Source organism: Akebia trifoliata, chromosome 11 (genome assembly GCF_017979445.1).
Source record: "Akebia trifoliata isolate Shusen 1 chromosome 11, ASM1797944v1, whole genome shotgun sequence".
Lineage (NCBI taxonomy): Eukaryota > Viridiplantae > Streptophyta > Magnoliopsida > Ranunculales > Lardizabalaceae > Akebia > Akebia trifoliata.
The window spans coordinates 37,114,754-37,133,034 of record NC_141385.1 but is presented as its reverse complement, the minus strand read 5'-3'; the positions used below and the strand labels follow the sequence as shown (position 1 = coordinate 37,133,034).

The following is an 18,281-nucleotide window of genomic DNA, read 5'->3' as shown; positions in this document are numbered from 1 at the left end:
AGATAAAAGTTTCAAGGGCTTCTCCGATGGTGTTTTTCTAGAAAACAATGATATTTCTCTAAGTATTCTATTGTGAGGTAAGGTGAACACAAAATTGGGAAGACTTCTATGATTTTTAATACTTCAAAAGCTTGTTTTTTTCATCCTCCAATAGTAGTCTAAGTTCCTAACAAATTGGTGTGGCCTTGATCTTAAAGTTTGCACCTGTTTATGTTAAAATACTTCATATCTCATCATGGCCATTGATTATTATTTTTTTAAAACCACATGAAAATATCTTAGAATTCAATGTAATCAACTAATAATATTAAAACACATATTACTTTTGGATAAAAAGAAATAGGGTTATGTGCAATAAGAAAGGGACACGTGGCATAATAGTTTTACAAATTTAAAATTCTCAAACTTATAGGATAAACATCAATTAACCACCCCATTTTCTCTCACATAGTTCAAATAAAAATTTAAGGTATTCTTTCACTTTTGAAAATTTCAGAAAAAACCCTCTTCGTTTGATTTTGTGTAAAAAGACGAAAATACCATTTTTAAAATTTTCTCAATTTTTAACCAATAAGACCATCAATATCATCATATTATTTTTAAAATTTTATTATATAATATATCATGATAAAATATAATATTATTACAAAGTAAATCATATAACAATAAATAAATAAAATTATAAAAAAAAAAAAAATACTTGAAGGGCAAAATAGTCCAAAAATATTCTGCCTCCTAAAATTAAAAAAATCTAATATGTTTTATAAAATTATATTCTAAGAATCTTTTATATTTTATAAAAAGTAATATTTTGACATTTAGGTGCCCAAAAATACAAATTACTCAAATAAAACTGATGGTTACATCCCTAATATAAAGGAATTCATATTTTTCGATTAAGTTATGATTTCCCTGATTTAAGGATTCATCATAAGGAAATATTTTTTTGATGATAATATTTTCAAAGTGACTAAACTATCCCTAGGTGAATTATATTTTTACCCTTAAAGAGAAATATATTATAAGTGCGGAAAAGGGTAGAATAAAATTTATATCTATAAATTATCAAGTATGTTTTACCAAACATACCTTTATACATATAATATTATATTTATACACTTCATTATTTTTCAGGGTATTATAGAGTCCCTCTCTCGATGAAGAAGCCCAAGAGAGTCACAGCTAGATTTATGTGATTGGTAAGATTGTGCTCGTGGCTTGGTTCAATGCTCATGAATTGATAGGCATAATTGATGGAGAAGAAGAAACCAGATGACTTGGCCACTATAGTGAAATAGGGATTAGTGCCAAAGCAGGATATTAGCACTTTGGATACATTGGTCGTGAGGTTTATATATAGCATTAATTGGTCATTTAAGTTCATATGGTGTTGTTCTCATGGGAAGATGGCATGTTTATGACCCATATTGATTTTCAATTGATGGATTGATCATCTTGAGACATCCTTCATTGGGAGTACCTTCTTTTTTGGAACATCCATCGATACTCCTAAATTAATTTTGAAGTATTTTTCCTAAGGGATTGTCAAATGCATTTTAAGAGTACAAATTCTTAGATTTGGTGGTATACGCTTCGGAAATCACTTGAGAAAACAAAAGAGTTATGTCATTTGCGTAAGTCTATCTGCGGATGAAGATGAGAGAGTTTCACTATATTGAGAATGATCTTAATCCTAACCTATAAAAATATAGGTTTTTCTATCCAAAATCAACTTTCCTATATTTACTTACGCTTACATCAAACCCAATATACTTCATCACCAATTGGGTACATATGAAGATTGTTAATTGAAAACATGGGTGTAGACACCCCAATTTGCCCAAAATAAACTTGAGAGCTCAATCAAATCCATTGAAGAAAGATGCATGTATTCAAGAGAATTTTTGTTGATCGAGTGGAACCCATTTTAAGCATAATTGAATATATCAAGGTATGACAAACGGCCAAATACAAGCTTGCCTTGGCCTTTGGTCACCTAAAGGCCAGGTTATTGGTTGTATTAACCTTCAATTACTTATTGTACAGGCCAAAATGCACTAGTCTTCACTCACCTAAAGCCATTTTGATTAGACAACTGTGCTGGGAATGGGAGCACATGAATGGTCAATATTTACTTAAGGAAATGACTCCCTAAACCCTCCATTAGTGGTTTATTCCTCTCTTTTTTCCCCTTTATGCCTTTGCATTAGGCTTCACATAATTTTCCTATCTAGGCTTTCAAGTAATTCTCACATTCTATCAATTTTGACCGATGATCTCATTTGGTCTCCACAAAAAGCCAATTACCTTTTTGTCTCCAATTTGTTAAGAGTCAATTAGGAAAATTGGCCTTTAATCTCATCCTTCTAATCTTTAATTCAAAGCCTTGTCTGCATAATTCTTTGCAAATTCATTAGAATCAAAGAATCTTGACCCTTTATCCATTCAAAAAAATTCTCTAAAACCTCTAGACCTTTTACACTCTTACCCTCAAGTTATTAGGGGTCTTGTTAGTACAAATATCATAAAAGTCCAAAATTCCAATCCCAAATTACATGTCATTGCAACTAGTTTCTCTAGAAACAAACCACATTAAAGGGACTTAGACACTTTAATTTATCTCTCAATTAGGATTCTTTAGAATTTTAAGTGCTTTGAAACCTCTATCCTTTAATGATCATAACTGGTAAGACTCAAAGAAGTGCAAAAACAATCAATGACAAGTTAATGGAGGGTATTTGAAGTCATTCATTGAAGTATTCTTGAGAATATTTAGAAATTAAGAAAAATGAACACATATACCTCAAGGGTCTCCCTAGAGCCTATAAATAGATGACATATCCAAGGAAAAGGGAGAAGCAACTGTAAAACCCAAAATTTGGTCAATTTTTCTTCTTGAAACCTTCTAGTGCCCAAAAATTGTATCCAAGTATTGTCTTGTACATCCTAGAAGCCTAAACCAAGAAGAAAAAGAGGGAGAAAACCAAGGTGAGATGTAAATTTTAGTTTTTATTTTTATGTAATAATTCCCTCTAATTCTCCTTCCTAACTCCTCTCATTATTTAATTTCAAGTACTTTTTCGTTTTTTGTAATGTAGTAATTTGCTTTCTTATTTTTAATGGCAAAAAAGAGGTAGGGAGTAAACCCTCATTTAGGTGAGGTAATCTCCCCTTTTAAGTTTATAATAACCTTTTTAGAGAGCATATAGTTTCTAATAACAAGTTTTAATTCTTAGTTTAGCCCCTTTTAGCTTCTTGTAAATAGTTTAAGGAGGAGAGAATAAGTCTTCACAATGTATTTGCACAATGTCTAGTATTCCCATTGGGTTTGGATTTCAAAAGGCAAAGCAACATCAAAAGTGACCTTTCCCAATATGGAATGGGTTCGATTGGGAATCGCTACCGAATCGAATTTTTTGAGTATATATATTGTATTTTTCAAAAGGATTTTATTATTATTTTTGTTTTGTACGGTTCCTTGCAGTTGTGGACAAAGAGTTTGTAATATCATTCATTAATAGTGGATTTTTTTCTTCCTCTCCTTTGTGGATGTAGGCAATTTGTCGAACCACGTAAATCTTGTGTATTCATTTTACTTTCTAATCTCTACTCTTGTTATGCTTATGCATAACAATTTGTGAAGCAATCTCTCTTTTCTAAGTCCATTCAATAAGTTCCTTTGTCAATATTACATGCATACACATACTGTATACATCACTTTTTTTTATTTCAAAGGGTTGTGAATCAAAAACATGACATCTTGCTAAATCCAAGGTTATAACTCTAAATGCACAAAATAGTCCCATAGTGGATAAATTCTCATGCCAAATGTGATGATCCATTAAGGACATTTCCAACCTATGGACTTGTCTTTAAGACCACACCAAAGAAAATATACTCCTTAGTGAGTACATAAGTATTAAGAGAGTGATTGAAGGTCAAAAGAGTGAAATCCATGTGAATTTGCACCAAAGTCTCAAACCCACAAAAAATTCTAGCAAGCATGTATATACTTTGTACATGACTTGCTCATTGACCATTTTTTATGATTTTATAGGCTGAACTATAGTACGTTAATTCTTAACTTCTCCATCATCCCCTCTGTCTTCAAAAATAAATAAATAAATATTCAATAACAAATTGATATGGCCTTGATCCTATAGTTTGCACCTGCCTATATTAAAATACTTCATATTTCATCATAGCCAATTATTATTATTTTTTTAAACGACATGAAAACATCTTAAAGTTCAATGTAATCAACTAATAATATTAAAACACATGTTACTTTTGGATAAAAAGAAATAGGGTTATGTGTAGTAAGAAAGTGACATGTGGTATAATAGTTTTACAAATTTAAAATTCTCAAATTTATGCTATAAACATCAATTAACCACCTCATTTTTCTCTCACATAGTTCAAAAGAAAAAAAATTTAATTCATAAAGAATATTTTGAGGTACTCTTTCACTTTTGAAAATTTTAGAAAAAACCCTCCTCGTTTGACATCGTGTAAAAAGACGAAAATACAATTTTTTTTAAATTTCTCAATTTTTAACCAATAGACCATCAATATCATCATATTATTTTTAAAATTTTATTATATAATTTATCATGATAAAATATAATATTATTACAAAATAAATCATATAAAAATAAATAAATAAAATTATAAAAAAAATACTTGAAAAGCAAAATAGTCCAAAAATCTTCTGTCTCCTAAAATTTAGAAAATCTAATATGTTTTGTAAAATTATATTCTAAGAATCTTATATATTTTTTAAAAGTAATATTTTGACATTTAGGTGTCAAAAAATACAAATTACTCAAATAAAAATGACGGTTACATCCCTAATATAAAGGAATTCATATTTTTCGATTAAATATATTTTCTAGATTTAAGGATTCATCAAACTCATGTAAAAAATATATATATATATATATATATATATATATATTTTATGATAATATTTTCAAAGTGACAAAACTATCCCTATGTGAAATTATATTTTTACCCTCAAAGAAAAAAAGATTATAAGTGCAGAAAGGGGTAGTTTATATCTATAAATTATCAAGTATGTTTTACCAAACATACATTTATATATATATAATATTATATTTATACACTTCATTATTTTTCAGGGTATTATAGAGTCCCTCTCTCAATGAAAAAGCCCAAAAGTGTCCCAACTAGATTTATGTGATTGGTAAGATTGTGATCATGGCTTGGTTCAATGGTCATGAATTGATAGGCATATTTGATGGAGAAGAAAAGACTAGATGACTTGGCCACTATAGTGAAATAGGGATTAATGCCAAAATAGGATATTAGCACTTTGTATACATTGGTCGTGAGGTTTATATATAGCATTAATTAATCATTTAAGTTCATATGGTGTTGTTCTCATGGGAAGATGGCATGTTTATGACCGATATTGAGTTTCAATTGATGGATTGATCATCTTGAGACATCCTTCATTGGGAATACCTTCTTTTTTGGAACATCCATCGATGCTCCTAAATTAATTCTGAGGTATGTTTCTTAAGGGAATGTCAAATGCATTTTGAGAGTACAAATTCTTAGATTTTGTGGTATATGCGTCGGAAATCACTTGAGAAAACAAAAGATTTATGTTGTTTGCCTAAGTCTATCTACAGATGAAGATAAGAGAGTTTCACTATATTGAGAATGATCTTAATCCTAACCTATAAAAATATAGGCTTTTCTATCCAAAATCAACTTTCCTATATTTACCTGCCCTTACATTGAACCCAATGGGTACATATGAAGATTGTTAATTGAAAACATGGGTATATGAACTCAATATTATGAATCAAAAAATCAAAAATCTAAGATCAATATTTTGAACCCAAAAACCAAAAAATCTAACATCAGTATTATGAATTCAAGATTGAAAAACTTTAATTAATAGTATGAACTCAAAAATCAAAAGTCTAAGATCTATATTACGAATTCAAAATCGAAAATCTTTAATCAATATTATGCACCTAAAAATCGAACATTTGAGATCAATATTATGAACCCAAAACCAAAAAATTTGATATCAATATTTTGAATTCAAAATCTATCTATGAACCCAAAATCGAAATCTAAGATCAATGTTATGAACTCAAAATCGAAAATCTTTAAGCAATATTATGAAATCAAAAAACCGAAAATCTAAGATCAATATTATGAACCAAAAATCGAAAATCTGAAATCAATATTATGGATCCAAAATCAAAATCTAAGATCAATGTTATGAACTCAAAATCAAAAATCTTTAATCAATATTATGAATCCAAAAACCAAAAATATAATATCAATATTATGAATTTAAAATTGAAAATCTTTAATCAATATAATGAATCCAAAACTGAAAAATCTGATATTAAAATTATGAATTCAAAATTGAAAATCTTTAATCAACATTATGAACAAAAAAAAAACAAAAAACAAAAAATCTGAGATCAATATTATGAACCCAAAACCAAAATTTGAGATCAATATTATGAACTCAAAAATGAAAATCTTAGATTAGTATTAAAATTGAAATTCAATTAAAAACCCAATCATCGTTATATATATAGCACAATCAAAGAGAAAAATTGGAAAGAGAATTTTAAGTCATGGTAACCATCATGCATGAATAGTCTATAATCAAGATATGAGATTCAAGAAACCTAAGACTCTGATACCAAATATAAGATTTTAAATATATAAATCTTTAACATAACTTTTTAACAATAATTCCCAATAAGACCAAAATCAATCACATATCTCAAAAATACTATTTATGTAAATTATAATTAAGTTAAGGTACTTACCATATGCCATAATGAAATCATCGATTCAAGAATCGTTGGAGGTGTGTCTTTACAATCCACATGTTTATCGAAGTACTCGAATCCCAATCGTTTAATTCCTTTAGTTCTAAACTTACCTTCTCCCTCTTCTTTATATGAATCGACTAGGGTTCTAGTGATTGATGGATATCACCTCGTTTGCCACTCACCATTCTGGGATTGTTGATCCTCTTTTGTAGATGAAGATTAAAGGCCTAGAGTTTTCCTTTTAGTAAGATTTATATCTATCAAGGTTTCTTACTAACCTTAAAAGAATACTTTCTAATTCCAACGATATCGGGATCCCTTTCAATATTAAAACATCAAATCGTGAAGTTAATAGGCCACACGATTTATTGTATTCTAACAAAACACACCATCATCATTGAAGACATATTTCTTTCTTTCTTTTTCTTTTTCTTTTTTCCTTTTTATTCCCCCTAACTTGTTCGCTCAAAACCCTTCTCTATTGGAAGATCATTAGAAGAGATCACATCTTCTCCATGTATAACACTACTACTAAGTAACTTATAATAATAATCCAATTTCTCTAAAGGTGAGTCACAATTTATGAGGATTGGACAGAAATGAATGGAGAAAAGGTTTTCTTATCAAATACATAGTGAAAGAAGAAAATAATGAGTTAGGTATGTTCAACAAAAACCCGTTAAAGTCATAGTCAAGAAATACACAATAAGTTGAATGTTCTATAAGACGAGAAATACCTAAGATAATGTAGATTAAGATAGTGAAAATGGATATGAACTCAATTTCAATGATGAATACATTTCTTTGAAGTATAGACAAGGTGAAATGGAATAATATGATTTGTTTAGCCAACCCAAATCTTTGGGATAAGACTTTGATAAAGAAGATCTATTTCAAGAATTTAAACTAATTTCAAGGAGTTCCAGGGTTTAAATGCTTGCGTCCTACAAAATTGTTATGAAATATATTTTAAATAAGAGTGCTGATAATATGACGTCGTTTTTAATGCTCACCCTTGACATCTCCTGGCATGTTTGCTGACAGCCCAACAAACGTTTAACATGTGGTGTGAATGGCATCAGCAATAGAGAAAGCTTCTCTCTCTTGTTCGATGCCCACAAATTTATTTTTTTAGATTTCGAATCTTAAAAATGGTCATTGGGCCCACATTGATTATCACATTGACAATCCAACAACATAACCTTTTAGATTTCATGAAAATATTTATATTAAAAATAATAAAAAATTATTATTTTTCGAGCTTTATCCAAGAAGTTGAAAAGCAATAGCTACCGAACATCCAAATTTAAAAATAAAATTCAACGGTGAAAAATAACTATTTTTTAAACTTCATATAATTTTGTCCTCTACAACACCATTGCATCATATCATGTTTTTGAATGTCACAAGGTGATTAGATCAGAAAATTTTCTTTTTTTCACTATAGATAGGAGAGAGAAAGGAGTGTTGGGGGCGTGCGCCAACAAGTCAAAAGAAATTAATTTAAAGTATTTAAAAGTAAAAATAAAATAAACTGCTCAATGCTTTCAGCTAGGTACCCGTGGCCTAATGGATAAGGCGTCTGACTTCTAATCAGGCGATTGTGGGTTCGAGTCCCACCGGGTATGTGGTCCAACAATTTTTTCCTTCTCATGAATATGACGCATTTTAACAAAATCAAGCCGAAAAAAATATTATGCACATGTTCACGGAAACAAAACTTTACCGCCAAAACACACACACTCTCTCTCTCTCTCGCTGATTTCAAGGGCAGGGGTTGAAGCTTTGCTCCTCATCCAAAGATCAAAAACCAGTCCACAGTTCAGTTGTCTCGCCTTCTTTTGATTCATTTTGAAATCAAATTGATTCTTTATATGTAGTTTTTGTCTCTGAAACAATTAGCATCACTGTTACTTGAATTTGATAATTAGGGTTTTTCTTATTTATTCTTGTGTGTGGACTCAAAAAATTGGGCACCATAGACAAATTTTGATATTTTTTTCCCCTTTAATTTAGAAATGATTTGGGTATGATTCCCTTAGGTTTTATGATGAATTTACGCCTCAATTATATCTTCTTGGTTGTAAATCATATAGGGTCTGTCGAATTGCCTAATTTAATTGAAAAGAGGGGTGGGGGAGGGGGGTGAGAGACAGAGAAAAAAAAAAGGAGTCGAATCGCCTAATTTAATTGAGAAGGGGGGAGGGGATTTGAGACAGAGAGAGAGAGAGAGAGAGAGAGAGAGAGAGAGTAGTGAAACAGTAAAAAATAAATTAATATGTCACTTATCTTTATAGTACTCCTCCTGCCCAAACATGCTAACTAGGCAAGGAGGATTTTTTTTTTCTGGTTCCCTCTAAATATAAGCTTGAGGACACTAATGCCATATGGCTTTGATGTTAGGTGGCTATAAGCATTCTATCTTCTCAAGTAATTTCAAGTAAATAACCATTTTTTCAGTTTTTCCATTTCATTCTATTAATGAATATGTACTTTTGATGTATCATACCATGTTTGTTCTTTTATCAAATTGAGTGAGTTCATCTTTTGAATTTTTTTAGTAAGATGTGGTACCTCACTGCAAATCTTCGTGAGATACAAGCATGTTCAACAGAAAAAATCATCCATGAAAATAATAAAATAACAATAGCCATCTTTAAACACAAGACAGGCAGGTCCCCACATATCGAAAAGAACATTATGGAATGGAAAGTAACTTCTAATTCATACTCTAAGAAAAATTTGTTCAACAATGTTTGGACAATTCACGCTATTGATAAGGACTCAACACCCTCTTACCTTTATTTGTTCATCTAAGATATTTTGTCTTTATTGGTTCTCTTAAGTGTATATTTTCCTCCAGTATTCTCGGATGTGTCATATCCCAGTTAAGCCATGTGACCTTATATTCAGAGTTCTTCCCCTCATCACTAATTTAATCTTTTGGAGTAAGTGATTGGTTAACATGATATCAGAGAGCTAGGTTCATATATGTCACAGGTTCAAATCTTTCCACTCTTTATAGGTGATTGGAGTGTTGAGTGTATATTTTCCTCCACTCTCAGGTCTGTTATACTCCAACTAAGCCTCATAACCCTCTTATATTCATAGTTCTCCCTCTCTCCAATAGATCAGTCTTTTGGAGTAGTTGGTTAGTTAACATGTTATCAGAGCACTAGATTCATATATGTCACTTTTATGGGTGAGGGGGACTGTTGAGTGTATATTTTCCTCCCTTCTCGGGTGTATCATAGCCAATTAAGCCCCATGACCCTCTTATATTCATAGTTCTCCATAAATCGGTCTTTTGTAGTAGTTGGTTGGTTAACAGTTCTCCTCTCGATGTTTTCCTTCATCTTTTTTATTCCTCTTCAGTTTTTATCTTACAACTCAGGCCAGACTCTTGGTGAGTTCCATATTCTTTAAACCATTTGAAGATTGACCATTTTAATTGTTCAGAAAAGCTGTTGGTTTAGTCCATTTAGAAGATTCAGTTATGAAGTGTGACAGATTTTTTTATGAAAAGTCGGATAAGATGATGGGACAATTCGTCAGGGGTTGCTATGATGGGCCATTTGTGTTCCTGGCCAGTATGCAGCTCTTCTCCATTTTTTGAGTTATCCTCTTTAGGTGAGATATTGGTTTAATGGGGGAGAGGGTGGTCTTTCGTTTTCTGCTGTCTCTCTCTTTGAGGACATCTTGTCCTCTCATCAATAAATTTTTACACTTAATAAAAATAATGTTTCAATTTTCTGTGCTGAGACCGCAAAACTTGCAACTTGTTTGTTCGTAGAACTTGGATTTGCCATGCCCAAAAATGTACATTGGTTGAAAAGATTTCAATCTTTTGATATGTGCAACATTCATCTTTTACGCTTGAAGAACATCAATGTATGGATAATGTTCAAATGACTGAATTTTGATGTAGATATTTGTTTCTAAGGTAGAAAGAAGGTTTCTCGTAACACTTTTATTAAATTAATCGTGGTTTCAAGTAAGACAAAGGATAACCCAAACTGAGCTGAAGAAGTGTTGCAATTTTAAATGGTGTCGACAATCATTTCCTGATGAAATCACTTTTTCGCATTACTTGGCATTTGTTTGGTAGAAATTATTTTTCTTGTAAATTTGTTTTCTCAAGATTATTGAAATTGACTCATATTTGTTTTTGACATCTTAATTATCCTAAACCTTACAAGATAGCTTTTCATATTTTCTTTCTGTGGGAGACTTTAGGTTTCTACTTTATCTTTCGATACGGATGCTTTTGTCTAATTCAGATAATCCAGATCGAGTTCAAAATATCAGTACATACCCATGTGGAGAGGAAACATTGCAGACAAAACAAGATTAACTTGCAATCACTTTCATGCATGTGAGAAATCTAAACCATTAACCATGCAGTATGTCCTGTCTTGAATTAAATGTTTGGTTTAAGTAGAAAACAACACCTTCGTTTGATTGCAAAGGTTATTGAACTTTTCGCTTTATCATTTAGGTGTGTTCTTGATAAGATAGATCATGTTAAACCTATGTTGGCCACTTGAGATGGAATATTAAATTCTACTCTCTTCCCTCGGGATGTGGGTTTCTTGGTTCGTTTAGATACTTTAAAATCATATGATCAATGTTCACAACGTCCAACATTTTAATGACAGAAAATACAAGGAAATAAATATATGTCATGGACTCGCCATGATACATATTGAAAAATTAAAGAAAACCAAAGTGTCCTTCTTTGAAGTTTCCCAACTGCACTTACAACTTAGAAGTCTTCTTATAGAATAATACGCACACATCCAACTTGCCAAAACTTGCTTATTCAACAAAAAAAGAACTCAAAAAACAAGAACTCTATACATTCAACGAGAGGTTAGGCTCTCTGCCCTGTCGATAAAACAAGATACTTCAGACACTAATAAGAATAGTTGAACAAGTAGAAGTCTGAGTTTACCAACAATACTGTTTCTGGAATTTCAATTATTGAACTTCTGTTCGGCAGTGCTTGGTGAAGCCTGCACGATCCAAGAACACATGCATCAAAAATGGCGTGAAGGTAACAAAGAAAGATTTTGGTTTTTGTTAGTCAACTAAGTATCACCAACATCTATATGAAGATTGTTGCTTATTACCTGAGCTTAATGAGCACCAAAAGTTGTTGTTATTGAATATTATTTTCTCAGTTTGAAAATCCCATTCAGTTATTAAACATATGTCACGGGGAATGTATAGCAAGCATGAAAAAACAATAAAATAAAACATTGATGTAATTAACATATACTGCAGATAGATTGTAACAAAAGAAGTATACTGACCCCGACTGATGTCAAAAAATTGCAAACTGCACATTTCACTGATCGAGCTCCATATTGGTACATCAAAAGCATCCTACAATTCCCACAATTGACATGTGCAACCTGATTTGCTGCAACATATTATTAAACTTAGTATCATTTTTTGGGATTTATGCAATTACAGGTATTTCTTATTGATCGGTTATAATAGTAAGATTTATCAATAAAATGGATATAGAAATTGTTAGAAGTAAAAGGAGAAAAACAAATAGTACAATACCTTCGAGGGCAAGATTGACCGTGTGGCAACAAGAACATTGAACGCTCGTTGCTCCACGAATGTACATCAATAAGGTATGGCAGCCTCCACAGACCAGCTGAGCCATTTCAGTGCCTATTAAAAATCCAACAAAGCATAGAAGAGAAGGAAAAAAAAAAAAGAGTGTCAAAACCTTCAGATAACTCCATCGATTTCATATGCAAATTAATGTAGAGTGAAATGGGTAGAAACAACCGCACCAGGGGTTGGCACAGATGTTACTGCATTGCAAACTGCACAACAAACAGAGGTTGCTCCAACAGGATAGACAAGAAGGTTTCTACAGCCAGAACACACGAGTTGACTCTGTGCACCTGAGGTGACCCAGATTTGCATAAATTAGATTAGGATAACAACTCTATTGTGCACGCTCACAACACCCAAGCTATAGAGAGATTGGATTTTCAAAGAAGCCTGGTTTACTGACCAACCTTAGAATTTTCACAGCTACGCAGCCATTCAGATAAGAAGAAGAAAAAATTAAATATAGTAATCATACAACTCATCCACATCTCCAGAATGTTTTTGTTCAGATGTATATTTTTCTCCACTCTCGGGTCTGTTAGACCCCAGCTAAGCCTCGTGACCCTCTCATATTCATAGTTCTCTCTCTCTCCAACAGTTCAGTCTTTTGGAGTAATTGGTTGGTTAACATGGTATCAAAGCATTAGGTTCGTATAGGTCAGATTCATTCCACCCTTATGGGTGAGGGGAAGTGTTGAGTGTATGCTTTCCTCCACTCTTGGGTGTGTCATACCCCAGTTAAGCGCGTGACTCTAATATTCATAGTTCTCCCTCTCTCCAACAGATCTGTCTTTTGGACTAATTGGTTCGTTAACAATTTTCTTGTTGTGTGGAAGCATAATAAGAGCAAAAGATAAAACGAAAAGCAATCACACAAAGAACATAGGATTTTTGGTTCTGCAAATTGCCTACATCCATGGAGGAGAGGGAGATCAATCCACTATCAATGATCAAGATTACAAGCTCTCAAACCTCTACAACTCTCTCAGCCGCAAGAAACCTCTTCTCCGGAGCTCGTTCCTTTGGGTTGAGCCCCTATGCTATAGAAAAGACCCCTTTACTTGTGAATTATCCTCTTGAATCCCAAGCCCAATTTAGAAATACCAGCCATCATACAACATTTTCCTAAACCCATTTCTTTGGTAAGAAACTATAGTTGTTTAGCATTCTCAGACATAGACTCATACTATCAAGAGTGGAACGAAAGAGAGCAAATGTTAATAGACTCTAATGTTCAGTTTACTCGAAAACCCCTAGCAATTCCGCCGCAGTTAAATCACTCAAATGCAAAACAGCTTTTATAATCGGAAGATAATAATGCTGTGTCCTTCAAAGATAAATTACATGATCATCAAAGCCTTACCCCATATATTCCAATAATGCATGTAAAGAGAAGAAAATGTTCAAGAATTATGTAATAAGGTGGTCTATCATTGATATCAGGCTAAAATTAGAGGGAGATGGAGGTGAATTACCACTCGGCGGATGCGTATATGGTACTGGGGGCGTCGGATACGGGGCAAGAGGAACAGGCATTGCTTATCTGCTGAGGTATTTTTCCTCCAAGCTCTTCAAAGCTTGCAGCCTCAGACAATGGAAAACAGATCCTTCCCTCCCATTCTCACCTAAACTACAAAAGCAAAAAAAATAAAAATAAAAAATACTCCTGAGATGAGGAAGAAGGGCAAAGGGGTTTGAAAGAACACTACAAATAACTGAAGTAATCAACACCTGTTACAGAATTTTCCAATTATAAGTTTAATAAAAAAAAAGAATTAGGAGAAAATTACATAACATCAAAAACTCACATACCCATTACATAATTTCCATTAACAAGCACAAGAATATAAATGAGGAAGAACAAAATTGCATAAGAAACCAAATTGCTCATACATCTATTACAAAATTTATGATAACAAGCACACAAAATAAAAGGGGTAATTAAATTCACACAAAAAAAACAAAAAACAAAATTAGACTTACCCATTAAAGAATTTGCATTTAGAATTATAAAGTAAGCTGAATTTCAGATACCCATAAGGCACAAAATAATATATAAGCAATGAACTGAGCAGTAGTTTATAAAGTGGAGCAAACTCACAGCTTTTCAGGTTGTGGATGAAGTTGAGAGAGAGAGAGAGAGAGAGAGAGAGAGAGAGAAAGATGTTTAATTAGAAAAAGTGGTGTTAAAGAAGATATTTTACCTCTTCTCTTGTCTTAACTTGCAATTTAGTCAATTCTGTGGTGGAGTGAAGCCATCTGTAGTGCCGAGAGAGAGAGAGATGTGATCCCTCCACTTCTATTTATGTTGGATTGTTAGTAGAATTACTCCATCAAAATCAAGTTTGTTAAAAAAAAAAAAAAAATAGAAATTAAAAATGAAAAAATAGTTGTGGGTCCCACTCACCATCCCCGCAATCTTGCTTTTATTGTAATCCATTTGCATGCACGTGAGTTCCACCACGTTCAACCACCCGCACCTTCTTTCACTTGGTATAAACGGTACAGAGTGGGCCACGTAGCTGGGGCCATATGTCTATCAAAGCCATCCGAAAGATTAAAAAAAAATAATAATAGAGGGTCCACTAAAATATGAAATTCAAGGACGAATCTTAGCTGGTGGTCCTTTTATCGGTGTTTCCGTGTACCGGCAACAATGAATAATTGCACGTCGATGTGGACCAGTTTCTTTTGTGACACGTGGCACATCTTTTACTTATATAGAATAATGAGCTTTATATCCACTGTTTCATTGGTGCCATTTTTTTTTTTTTTATCTGACTATGAAAGATGATCGAATCTACGGTAAATAATCATCAATCATCAATCATACTGATTTCATTTAAAAAGAAGAATGATACACTGAGGAAGAAACACCTCTAAAATCTTGAGAAATAACAAAAATAAGATTGTTAGAGAGCGACCCACAATCAAATTCAATACAATCCAAATTCTTTAGTTTTGATAAATATTTAAAAGACCCTACAAATATAATTACAAAATTCTTGAATTTTTTTAAAATATTCATAAAATTCTCCAAATTAGGGTTAACTGATTAAATCGACGAAATGGCTAACTTATTGGGTAATCCTCACTTAGTTGTGAAATATGGTAATATTTTTACCTGTTACCTTTAAAATTTTATTTTTTTTCAATAATCAAACATCAACAAGAAGATAGAGTTTTTAGAGAAATTGACAATGATGGATTTTGGTAGGAAACCCATGAAGTTGTAACGATATTGAGCTTACTTTTCATTAATTTAAAAGAAAAGACCAAAGTCAAGGGGGTCATGCCATCAACCACCAAAGATAAGGAGGTATCTCAAATACTTATAAAAGCTTGAGGGACATGTTAAAATAAAAAAGGAACCACTGGGGTAATGTAACCACCATGCTCCTTAAAGGGTAATGGTACTACCATTCCTGTCGAAGAAATCATTGACACGTGGGATGTAGCACGTGGAAGACTCTTCTATGGCAACTCTTATACATTTAATAATGAGAGATTTACTGGAAAACCTACCTGTTTCGATTTTATTACAAAAACCCCCTTACTTTATCATGTCTGTTACTTGAACAAACCTTACTTTATATGAATCATGTTACCATGACAACTTAGTAAGATTTCAAATCTTACTAATGATTGTTGGGTCCACTTGTTTTATCAAATTAGAAATCCAACAAAGGAAGCCTTCTAGGTTTCATGGAATAACTCATATTCAAAATCAAAATTTAAAAAAAAAAATAAAAAAATTTGAGTTTAATCGTAGGTGTTGAAAGTGTATGGATACCGAATTCCCAAATTTAAAACTAAAATTCGACGAGTGAATTAACTCTTTTTTTGTCAATTTTTTTTTTTTTTTTTTAATTGTTATAATATTTTCCTTTACAAACCTATGACATCATATCATGTTTTTAGATGTCAAAAAATGATGAGTTTAGAATTCACTCCAAGGTAAATTAACCTCATAAATTTGATTTTTATGACGGATCCCCACTCCAAAGGTTTGCTCGGTAACAAACTTGATAAAATGAGGTTTGGTGGGTAACAAACTTCAAGAAGTAAGGTTTCTCAAAACTCCAAGAGAATTTTTGTAATAAAAATGCAACAGCGGGTTAATCTCTCAATAATAATTGGTGATTTATAGCCTTGGGATTTAGACACCTTGCCCTCTTTCTTCTCTACTAAAGGGGTGCTATTGACACCCACTTTTTTGTTCACCACACCCACTTAAATGGTAAATGTCAATAATGTATAAGTACGTAAATATCTCTTTTTTATTTATTGTGTTTTACTGCATACATCTACCTAACATTCACTGAACAAATGCAACTTTTCCCTTTATCGAAAAATTCTATCAAAGTTCCCACGTAATTAAATGATTTTTTTTTAGAGATTCATCAAAAATCATGTTCCATTTGTGAGGGACATTATTTAATAAAATCTTTTTTTTTTCTTTTTTTACCATTATGTAGTATAATTAAGCATTTTGATAGATGGAGTGGAGTTTTTATCATTTATTTTCATCATCTTTTGTTTTTGGAATTGTTTATAATTATTTTGCGTATGAGCCATGTTAAAAGTAGATTTTATCTTTTATCATTTGCATTAGAATTTTTTTTCAAAATTCCTAGTACGTTCGGTAAATTAAGACTAAACTTGTCAAGACTATCTCGGTAAGTACATACCAAACTCATTTTTTCACATGGGATCCCCATGTAAAGAACTGTTCGATATGTACCTACCATATAATAGTATATTTTTTCGATATGTTTTAATTGAATTTATCATTCTTAGATCAGTAGTTACATATCGAACAATTCTTTACACAGGATCCCATGTGAAAAATGTTCAGTATGTTATTACCAAACCTTTTTGGAAATGTTCGGTATGTATCTACCAAAAATTATTGAAAGGTTCAATGGGTTACTATTAAATAAAAGAAAATAAAATCGATGGGTGAAACAAGTACATAACTATTTCCCACATTATACACCCACAAGGATGGTTGTTAAAACGAGTATTTGACTGTGGCGAGAAAAAAGTGGGTGTCCATAGCTTGCCCCTTTACTAAATTATAAAAAAATTAACCAAAATGTCCTTGTCTTCAAAATGTAATTAACAAAGTAACTAAACTAGTTGCACACCACCCATTACCAATTGCACTCCATCATTTAAAAATTCCCCTTTTGAACTCCATTTGGATGATTACATTCCAAAAATAGTTAAAAATTGTTGCACTCATTTTTATTTTTTTTTAATTCTTCTTCTTCAATTATATCCAAAGAAATTATTGCTAGTTTGATAATTTTTGCAAGAAATATTTTTTTCATTTCAAAACCATGTTTACAAAGTTACGTTATCTTGTAATACACATGTTCAAATAAAATTCTAAACAAAGATTAGAAAATCAATGCCATAATTAAGTTGGAGCCAAAGAGAACTCAAACAAAAGCAATCCCAAAACATGATCAAAGTAGAACATGGGTAAAGAATACAAAACTACAAGTTAAAATAAAGCTTAAACCATAAAAGGTTAGGTATTGGAGTGCATTAACAAGTTAAAATGAGATAATAAAAATACAAACAAATAAAAATAAATAAAGGATTTTTTAAGTTTGGTGTGCAACCAAAAGTTAGAGGTGTGTAACTAGTCAGTCCCTAAAAAAATGTTTGATTTTTTTTTTTCACCCTAAATTCAATCATCTATCTTCAACCTTGGATGAAATTTGTTACCCTAATTCCCAACTATAAGAGTTCATTTATTTCAACCTTCAAAAACAAAAATTATTGTCTTCTTCAAGATTA

The 18,281-nt window shown here is 31.7% G+C and overlaps 1 protein-coding gene and 1 non-coding gene across 6 annotated transcripts; one reads left to right on the top strand and one right to left on the bottom strand.

The window, feature by feature from the left end:
* Window positions 1-8,388: 8,388 nt before the first annotated feature.
* TRNAR-UCU (transfer RNA arginine (anticodon UCU)) lies at window positions 8,389-8,461 on the top strand. The gene has a single exon. It is a non-coding gene; the product is annotated as a tRNA-Arg (tRNA).
* Window positions 8,462-11,439: 2,978 nt separating this feature from the next.
* LOL1 (lsd one like 1) lies at window positions 11,440-14,808 on the bottom strand. 5 transcript variants are annotated; one of them, XM_086460183.1, is made up of 6 exons: window positions 14,675-14,808; window positions 13,946-14,100; window positions 12,647-12,760; window positions 12,408-12,521; window positions 12,149-12,258; window positions 11,440-11,848 (listed from the first exon to the last, which is right to left on the bottom strand). In XM_086460183.1, the coding sequence occupies exons 2-6, from the start codon at window positions 14,004-14,006 to the stop codon at window positions 11,810-11,812; spliced, it is 438 nt and encodes a 145-aa protein (XP_086316309.1). In that variant the 5' UTR covers window positions 14,007-14,100; window positions 14,675-14,808; the 3' UTR covers window positions 11,440-11,809. The 5 variants fall into 5 exon arrangements, with proteins under 5 accessions (XP_086316309.1, XP_086316311.1, XP_086316310.1 ...); XM_086460185.1 differs by lacking the exon at window positions 14,675-14,808 and adding an exon at window positions 14,572-14,662; XM_086460184.1 differs by lacking the exon at window positions 14,675-14,808 and adding an exon at window positions 14,576-14,651 and having other exon boundaries at window positions 13,946-14,102.
* Between the last annotated feature and the right edge of the window lie 3,473 nt (window positions 14,809-18,281).